Source organism: Leptopilina boulardi, unplaced genomic scaffold, assembly GCF_019393585.1.
Source record: "Leptopilina boulardi isolate dan_hultmark-lab unplaced genomic scaffold, ZJU_Lbou_2.1 LbouV2_30, whole genome shotgun sequence".
Lineage (NCBI taxonomy): Eukaryota > Metazoa > Arthropoda > Insecta > Hymenoptera > Figitidae > Leptopilina > Leptopilina boulardi.
The window spans coordinates 1,574,963-1,584,624 of NW_026137863.1; the positions used below are offsets into that span (position 1 = coordinate 1,574,963).

General features: G+C 25.2%; 2 protein-coding genes across 6 annotated transcripts in view; both read right to left on the reverse strand.

Moving 5' to 3' along the window:
- Nucleotides 1–5,674, reverse strand: part of LOC127282487 (diacylglycerol lipase-alpha) — a 35,561-nt gene extending 29,887 nt beyond the window's left edge. Inside the window, exons 1-2 of one of the 5 annotated variants that reach the window (XM_051306753.1) lie at nt 5,317–5,674; nt 4,253–4,561 (exon numbers count right to left, since the gene is read on the reverse strand). In XM_051306753.1, the coding sequence (XP_051162710.1) occupies nt 4,253–4,347 (95 nt within the window). In that variant the 5' untranslated portion in view covers nt 4,348–4,561; nt 5,317–5,674. Of the gene's footprint in view, nt 1–2,915; nt 3,246–4,252; nt 4,562–5,316 lie in introns of those variants that run through there. The other 4 variants (XM_051306751.1, XM_051306752.1, XM_051306754.1 and 1 more) reach the window with 4 other exon arrangements.
- Nucleotides 5,675–7,326: 1,652 nt separating this feature from the next.
- LOC127282491 (probable GDP-L-fucose synthase) lies at nt 7,327–9,339 on the reverse strand. Its single transcript, XM_051306759.1, has 6 exons — nt 8,852–9,339; nt 8,642–8,756; nt 8,432–8,560; nt 8,139–8,352; nt 7,934–8,071; nt 7,327–7,861 (listed from the first exon to the last, which is right to left on the reverse strand). The coding sequence occupies exons 1-6, from the start codon at nt 8,986–8,988 to the stop codon at nt 7,626–7,628; spliced, it is 969 nt and encodes a 322-aa protein (XP_051162716.1). The 5' UTR covers nt 8,989–9,339; the 3' UTR covers nt 7,327–7,625.
- Nucleotides 9,340–9,662: the final 323 nt, after the last annotated feature.

Sequence of the window (9,662 nt, forward strand, 5' to 3'; positions counted from 1 at the left end):
GAAATGCGTGGGTGAATGTGAAAAAACGAAGGGATAGTCAGAAATTTCTCTAGGATATACTATTAAAGGGATTTTACACCCTTCACAATTTCTTCCACTTATATAATGTGAAGGGTGCATCAAAAATTTAATATTTGAACACACGCACTTTCTTTAATTAATATCGAATATATATATCGCAAGTTTATTCAAATTTAGATACAAGAGATAAATGCCCTGTTTAAAGTTTAAATCGAGCGAGAATTTAAATTACGAGATAACTGAATTTCTTTTTTTTTTTTTTTAAACTTCTTTAATCGAAATTCTAAATTTTGAAAAGTCAACGAAGAAATATTCGATTTTTTTTTTGATATTTTTAACTCAAAAGTTCACGAATTGTCTGCAAAAAGAAAAATGTAATCGAAAATAATTAATTTTAATTTCCGTTATTGCAGCCATGAATAAAGTGAAACGAATCGTGTCATAAATTTCGTAAACATCTGAAAGCGTTTCTGTTCTTTATTCATTATTTGAAATTTCACGTTCATAATGTTTGCATAATGCAATATGGTACTAAAAATAAATATTTTCAGGTAAAAAAAAAAATAGTTTTTTTTTTGAAAAAAGAAACTTTTTTTGAATTAAATAAAATAAGAAAAATTTACTTTTTTCAATATTAGATATAGAAAAAGTGTGAAAAATATGTAAAATCGCAAAAATTTATGAACACACTTTGGAAAACCTTGTTATTGTGCTCATCGTTCTTTTTGAATACATTGAGAAAGAAGACTTTTAAAATAGACCGAGAAAAACGCTTTTAAAACAACGAGTGCACTACACAAAAGTTTAAAGACTTTTCATTTTGCTCTTTAACTTTGAATTATGCTCTTTACACCTTGTTTAATTCACAACTGTTCTTTAAAATAATTAAGAAACTTTTTTTCTCGTAAAAATGAAAATAAAAATAAAAATTCAGCGGAAATAATGAAATTATTTTTTTTAAAAATGGAGAAATTTCTTTGTACATTTGAATTAAAAAAAAATTTTCCTGTTTTCTAATAATTTTGAAAAATAACTTCGACTACAGGAAATTCCCTATGGATAGAATTTGTTTGTCTTCGATTAAAATAAATGAAAACTGGAATTTCTAGAGAGAATTTTCGACAGTGGAAAAAAGAATAGAAATTAAGAATAATTGAAAATAAATTCAGTGTTGAAGATTTAAAATTTGAAAATTCGGCTCATGGCATGAGGTCAGAGAGAAAATGTTGTCAGAAATATGGGGTCACCCTTGAATGATTCATAGAGTAAAGGGGAGTAATGTCATTCACACGAAGCAAAACCAAGCAGTCGTTACTTCGTTGCACGCGCGTAACATGACATATCGATCCTCAAGAAAGAACTACTACTACACTTCCTTCAACCCTCGAAACATGCTTTCCCTTTTTTTTTTCGTCCCTCTCTTCTGTGTGGAGCTTTTCGAAATCCATTTTTGCTGCTCATCCACAGCGAATTTCCTCTCTTTCCTCTCTCAAAAGGGTCCTTAATTTTTTTCGCATTATTGAAATATTTCAAGATCTAATGAATCTAGGTCAGTAATTATAAATCGACCTTCATCTGTCTGATTAATTAATGTGTCCTGATATATAAAGTCCAAAATTGCCATTTCCGTTACTTTATCTATTTTCCCATTTTAGTTCTCCAATATTTTCAAAAATAATCAGAAACCTATCATTGCCTAAAAGCTAAAAATAATTAAATTTTTATTTATTAATAAAATTTTTAATTATTTTATTATTATTATTACTAATTATTCTATTATTTTTATTTATTATTCTATTATTTTACTATTAATAAGTTTTGTTTGAGAATAATTATTCTAGCGTGATAATATTTTTATTTTTTCTTTTACAATAAATCAACTTGTGAATTACTGTAATAATAATAAACCTTCAAAGTAAGGAAAATTACATGTAATACGAAACTTTAAGAAAGAAATTTAAGGTCTATTTCCCTTGAGACTATGAATATTGTCGTGTTTTTTCATTTTTTTTACTCTTATTTCAACTTTTTTAGAAGAAAAATAGAAAAATAGATTCGGAAATAGAGTATAAAAGAAATTCAAAACTACTATATTTATTCGCGGTAGAATAATTTTCTATTAATTACTTTATAAACTTTGTACAATGGAAATCTAAATATTATCAGTATCATCTTGCTGTATAATAATCGTGTTGTATTCCCAAAGGCTATGCGTATACTCATTTAAGCGTAATTACTATTTACGTATAATAATAATTGGAGATGTTTATTGAAATACAAGACACGTCGAATGTATCGAATCAAATTCCATTAACAAAGAAAGAGAAGAAAATTAATAAAAAAAATAGAAACCAATATCTCCAAAAAAAAAAAAAAATATCAAATTCCATTAATAAAAAAGAGAAAGAGAAAAAAGTAGATGCAAAAAAATAACCAAAAATTTCTGATTTATTATTTCTGGCAATTGTTTATAAAACTCCAAAATGCCAGAAAAAAAAAATGCAACATAACCTCACTTTTCAGGAAAAAATTCTTTTTTCAATCTAATATAATTAAAGTGCCGGTAATAATAAACAAAAAAGAAATCTTTTATGAAATAATATAAATATCCTCCTTTATCAAGTAAATTAATATTTAACTAATTAAAAAGTTAAAAAAGATAAAATTCGTTGTTTTGTTATATCATATTTTCTGATATTTATATATTTCATTTTATAATTATTAAATATGCAAATATTTGTAAATTAATTTTAGTAATTAATATTTAGTAATAATTGTCTATATTATGAATTTATACATAATAATTAATATAATACGAGATTCAAATTAAAATGAAATCGAAACGGAGAAAAGAGATAATAATTAATTATAATAATGTAAGTTAAAACACTTACTGAATAAAATGAATAGAAACGAGATGTAATCCAGGAATAACCAAATCATCAGTGCCAACTAACCAACGTCTACCAAAAACAATTAAACTCGGCATTTTTTTTCTAATTTAATTTTACCGATAAAGAAACAATTTTTTTTTTTTTTTTTTAATGAATTCACATCATTGGAGAATAACACGACGACCACGTGGAGAATATTATTTATGAGAGAAATTCTTATCTCGCACGTGTTACACACTGCAGTGAAAATCTTTACGTCTCGTGCTCTCAAACACACACACACACTTCCTTTTGCAATCAGTGTGAAAGTTTACATGAAACGATCGAAGAAAGGGAGCCGGTCATTTGACCTCTCTACACTGTTCTGATGCTTTTGAAGCTCGAAAATTATGAATTTAAAAACTCTTGCGAATACTTTTAATTAGCGATAACAGGAATGTTTGATTACATTCTCAAGGAGACAATCTTTCATCTATAGAAGATGAGTCACGAAGAATTTGCATATTTTACAAAAAATTCCTATGATTTTCTGTGAAAAAAAAAAAAAAATTAATACAATTTGATTTTTGAAATTGAGAAATAAATATTAAAAAATCGAAAAATTTTCACACAGTTCGAAAAATTCTCATCGAGAAAACAACCCGGAGGCAAATAGGTCCTCAAGAACACTTTCGTACATTGTACTCGAGGTGCAACTTTTCTCTAAAAAAAAAAAACCTTGTTCTTTTCTGTGGTCGGAATTAGAACACAAATTTTGAGAATTAGAACACGACTATTCTTTACTTTTAAATAAGTTATTTTTAAAGAAGAATGACAACGAAAAAAAAACAACAGTACAACATCACAACATTAACAATTCAAAGACAAAAAAGGGAATTCCAATTTCCAAGTTTGCTTTTCAAAAATCTCAAAAGAAAAAGTCGAATTTTTTATGATGATATTGTTGACTCCCTCACAATTGGCAAAACTTTTCCTTTACTCCATTATAAGAACGTGAAAAAAAATTAAAGAAACTTTTTCTCAATGTGAAAACAACTTTAGCTGATCTTTTGCCCCGGAAATGTGTAAAAAAAAAAAAAAAGTTCTTTTCAAATACAAAAAAATAAATATTCTCTCTCATTCGGAAAATATAGATAAATAAATATTCTTAAATAAAAATATAAATAAATATAATATAAATAAATTTTTATGAAAAAAAATATTTAAATTTTCAAAAAAGAAATTTTTTTACCACAAAATAAATATTTCAAATATTCTCACAAGTCACATTGTATTCCCAAAAGAGGATGAAATTGTGGAATAAAAATTTTATATATATATAATAATTGTTGACTCACCAAACAAAATGTAGAATGAATAAAAAGCCGCCAGGCACCACGAGATCGTCGCTTCCGACGCTCCATCGTCGTTGGAAGACCACGATCCCCGGCATATTTTTCTTTCCACTATCACACTGGATTCACTACGTGTCAATAAAATTTATTTTTGCACGAGATTTTCCAAAGATGACCTCTTTTCTGTTTCTCGAAATTGTCCCGCATTTGTGGTCCTTGAGTCTCAGACTTCGATTGAAATGCGCCACTTCTCTTGTCGTATCCATTGTAGATTTCTCGTTAACAAAAAAAAAAAAAAGAAAAAAAAACTCCCTAAAAAAAAATCAAAAATATAAAACATATTCAAAATAATCTTAATAATTTATTTCTTAATCTTAAAATTAAAGAATTAATAATGAAATGAAGTAATTATAAATGAAATTATACGCAAATTTAATCAAAAAATCTTTTTTTTTATCGATTTTTCTGATTTGCAAAAGTTTTTTTTTTTCTTGATTTTACATATTTTAAAAAAATTGCAAGAAACTATTTTTACAGTATCATTTGTTAAATGTCTGACAATGTTAAAATTATTATGAAATATTTAAAGTGACAAAGAGCGTAGGAGGCAGAGGATAAGAAAATTATTCAGTGTCAAGTGTTTTTCAAAATATAAAAACATATCTGAATTACAAAGTATCTATAATGAAACTTTTTAATAGATCATTTTAATTTATCATTAATGCAATAAAAATTTATTCACTCAACACAAATGTTAATTTTTAACTCACTGAAGCGGACGTGATTCATAATGAGATAAATAAAAGTTTCTGATTTTTCTCACTGACTAATAATAATCATTTTTAATCAGTCGAGATTTCAGAGAATAAATTTAATTAATTATACATTTAATTACTAATTATACATTTTATTATTAATAAAATTAATAAAATTAATAAAAATAATAAAAATAATAATTAAAATAAAAAATAATAAATTATTAATAAATTAAAACTTGAAAAAAATGTAATTCAACAAAATGGTGTAATTTGTGGGGAATAGCTTCAAAATGCAATTTGCAACTTTACCTTGTATTCAGAGTTGTAATGTAATCATCGATTGCATCGTTGCAACTATAAACGAGTTTTTAAAGAAACGATAAGACTGTATACACTTTGCCTCAACTTTGATATTGCAAAAATTTTAATAAACTTTTTTTATAGAAAATAATTTTTTAAAACCAATACACTTTCCTCGTCAATAACACCACAAAAAGAAATAATAAACAAAGTCACATTTCATAGGATTAAACAAACCACGAAAATTGAAGATATGTCAATAGTTTTTAATTTAAATCTCCAAGTGATTATTATCATTAATTAACAAATCTATCAATATTTTCTTTTTTCTCCTATTTTTTTCTTTTACACAAAAAATTTATATACGTAAAATGTTGTTTTTAAATATTGTAAATTTAAATTGTCAAAATGACTGTCAAAAAAAAAATTTTTCAATTAAATAAATTAGTGAGTGAAAAAAAAATACACAACAGCGGAGACGCCTTGAAATATTTCCTCGACAAATATTTTGGTCCTTTTTTTTTATAAGATTATCGATGTCAATTTCTATTTTGAGATAAAAAATTTAATTCATCTTTTGCAATTATTATTATTATTACCCCTACATTATTAGACACATGGGAAAATATAATTTTCCGTATGATATTTTGAAACTCCACGTGCCCGCAAAATAGTTGCCGGTAATGTTGACGTATTAGAAAAAAAAACTACGTCCGACGAGGTGAGGTACCTCTTGCAAACTGGAAGCAGAGAAAACGACGCTGAGCGTCGCGGCGCCTGCGTGATTGTATTGCTACTTGTAAATCGCTTCGACGTCGGAATCCCTGTGCACAAGCTGTGAAAAACTAATTCTACACCCTCACCAAATACATGCATATTATATAAATACATATATATATAATATCACTTTTAATCCCTCATATTTTATTGAAAAAAAAAGAATCAAAGAATTTAAAATCGATTATTAATTTTACTGATATTTAAAAATTTTTTTTTTTTAAATTGACAATAATGTAAGTAATTTAAAAAACATAAAATATTTTAATATTTTTGTATTTTATTTTTTAGAAATAACTTTAAAAGAAAGTATGTAAAAGCAATTATCACGGAGATTAAAACTTAGTTCTACTAATTAACTTTTTTTCAACTGCTATAATATAACAAATTTTTTTTTTGTTATTCTTTCATTTTCTTTAATATTTTTTTAAAACTCTAAACACTTAAATTTAATTTAATCTAAAAGTCATTTTCAATGAGTTTTAAAAGAAAAAGTGAATAAATAAATTCTATAAAATTTAATAATTATTTTTATCTAGACAGTATGAATTTTTTCTTCCTTCCTTCTCTCTATATTCTATTTTGTCTCATATATTCTATTTTGAAATACATCATGAAAGTATTGAATATTTTATCAAAAAATGGAATCATAATCCCTTCAAGAAAATATTCTATATTTAAATATACAAGTTAAACTTTTATGATCTATATTCCAAGTTCTTTGAATAAGTTATTTTATTATTTCGTACCTATATATATATATATATTATGTCTTATAAGAGTTATAAGAATCGTTTACGTAACTAAAAAAAAATGTCTCTTACAAAACTCATTGATTTAAAATTTGAATCTTTTTTTTTTGTCATAAAAAAAACTTTCCTAGATAAAATTTTCGATTTTTTTAAAAATAATATATAATAAAATTTTCCCTTTTCAAATTCAGATAATTTAAAAAGTTTCATTTTGCAAATTGGAAAAAAAACGATTAAAAGGCAATTTTATCTAAGTTTAATTTCTTGAGAAATATTTCAAGAAAAATTCTGAGGTCAGAGTTAAATGGAATATTTATTTTAACTCTTTATCGTAAAGAAAATGTGATTTTTTTTTTATAATGCTAGATAAATAGTATTTAATAATAAATTTACATTAGGTAAATCCGGATAAAAATTCGAAGAATTTATTAATGGAAAGCTTTATTTATGAGAAAAAAATCTTTTTTTTTAAATATACAAAAACTGTATATGCATGCGATTTTTTTATTTGCCTTAAATATTAAATATTTTTTAAAAATGCGTTACCTGTAAACATTATTCAGGATCATTCACTCAATTTCATGTTCTCAACTTTTATGCTTCACTTACTCAGTAAGTCTTAATTGAAAACGCCCAAAATTAATCAATGACAAATTACTATTTCGTAGATAAATTTTCTTCTTAGAAAAATATCAATATTTCGAGTAATTTCCGTTTTTTTTCGATACAATATAAAGAATTAAAATATTCATAATTCGATTTGAGAATTTTCAATCTCAATTAAAAATTTCAATTACGAGCCTCATTGTAGTTTTGTTTGTACCAATCAACAGTTTCCTTTAATGCTTGCTCAAATGGCGTAAATGTGAATTCAGGCAAATATCTTCGAAGTTTTGAATTGTTTGCTGTTTTTTTAAATTGCCCATCGGCAGCCGTTAAATCAAATTCAATTTTCCCTTTAAAGTCAAAAGCTTTTACCAAAGATTCAGCTAAATGGGCTATTGTTACTTCCTGTGATTCGTCAACTGAAAGAAAATTAATTTTTACATAAAAAAAATGAACAGAAAAATAAAATAATAATTAAATGATAAAATTACCTGATAAAATAATCGGTTCAACTGATTCATAATTTCTTAAAACCCAAACAATCAATTTTGCCAAATCTTTACTATAAATAAATTGTCTTAATGGTTTTCCAGTGCCTAAAACTTTGAATACTTTGTCTGTTGTATTGCCTGTAATTATTTTAATCTTAATTAAAATATTTTACTATTATAGTCAAAAAAAAAAGAGAAAAATTACCAGTTTTCATAAGATCGTAAAGTCTTCTCATAAGTCCAGGAATAACGTGACTTGCTTCTGGACGAAAATTATCAAATGGTCCAAATACATTGCAAGGAATTATACTCGTGTACATTCTACCATATTGATCAAAATATCCTCTATTTAAAACGTCAATCATTCTTTTCGCATAGCTGTAACCATAATTGGAAATATGTGGAGGTCCATTGTGAACCTAAACAATAGTTTTTTTTTTCGTTTTTTAAATTCCAATATCTTTATATTGTAATCTGTATTTTTAAATTTTAACTCACCATGGTTTCATCAATAGGATACGTTGTTTTATCAGGAAAAATACAAGTTGAAAGACATGATACAACTTTTTTAACATTCCTTTCATGTGCAGTTTGCAAAACATTATCATTAATTTGCAAATTTTTTCTCTAAAAAAAAAAAGAAAATAAAAACTCGTTATATCCGATATTTTTACATACATAAATTTATAAAACAAAGTTTTTATTTACCAAAAAATCTAAATTATTTTTCATATTTACAAATAAACCACCGACTATTGCTGCCAAATGAATTACGTGCGTTGGTTTATATTTTTCAAACAATTCTTCAGTACTCTTTTTATCACTAAAATTGTGTATAATTTGTTATAAATTAATTAGAAGAAAAAATATATTTTTTCACTATAAACTTTTTTAATTTATAAATAATAAAATACGTACCATAAATCCGCTTCTTTTGAACCGACAAAAATCCACTTTTCATTTGAATTATCGTCATTTTTAATCACTGATTCAATTGCCTTTCCAACCAACCCGGTGCCACCGGTGACCAAAATCACATTTTGACTTTCCGACATGTTTGCACTTTTTTAAATAATTTTAACACTATTTTATTCTTCTATTAAACAAATAACAGTAATTCTGTCTAATTTGCAACAATAAATCAAAGAAACAAACTAACAAACATCGATTAATTTACGATAATTCAATATTACAAAACTAACCTCAAAAGTAATACTTATTTACTGTTGTTTTTTCTCCCCAATGATACTTTATATAACAATTTCACATAAACGATTCACAAATCACTAATTAATCATATAAAAACAATAATAATCACTCAATAATTATAAAAAGTGATAGAAATAACGATAAAGATAGAATTTTAATAAAAAAAAACAAGAATGCATACGTGACAAATGCGCTCAGAAAATGACAGTTAATTTTGCACATGCGCATTTGAAATATTACGTCACGTGTCACACTTGGCGGGAATTTTTCAAATATTCAAATCGATTTTCAATTCCAAATCACTAATTAATTATATAAACAATTATAAACACTGAATAATTATAAATAGTGAAAGAAATTACGATAAAGATAAAATTTAATAAAAAAAAAAAAAATTCGTACGTGACAAATGCGCTCAGAAAATTGAGAAGACAGTTAATTCTGCACATGCGCATTTGAAATATTGTCACGTGAGACACGTGACACACTTGGCGGGAATTTTTCAAATATTCAAATCAAC

Excerpts from the sequence above, each read along its gene's own strand:
- LOC127282491 (XM_051306759.1), bottom strand. The coding sequence starts at position 8,988 with ATGTCGGAAAGTCAAAATGTGATTTTGGTCACCGGTGGCACCGGGTTG. Across the intron at positions 8,757-8,851 it reads TCAAAAGAAGCGGATTTATG|TGATAAAAAGAGTACTGAAG; the intron begins GTACGTATTTTA and ends ACACAATTTTAG. Across the intron at positions 8,561-8,641 it reads AAAATAATTTAGATTTTTTG|AGAAAAAATTTGCAAATTAA; the intron begins GTAAATAAAAAC and ends TTTTTTTTTTAG.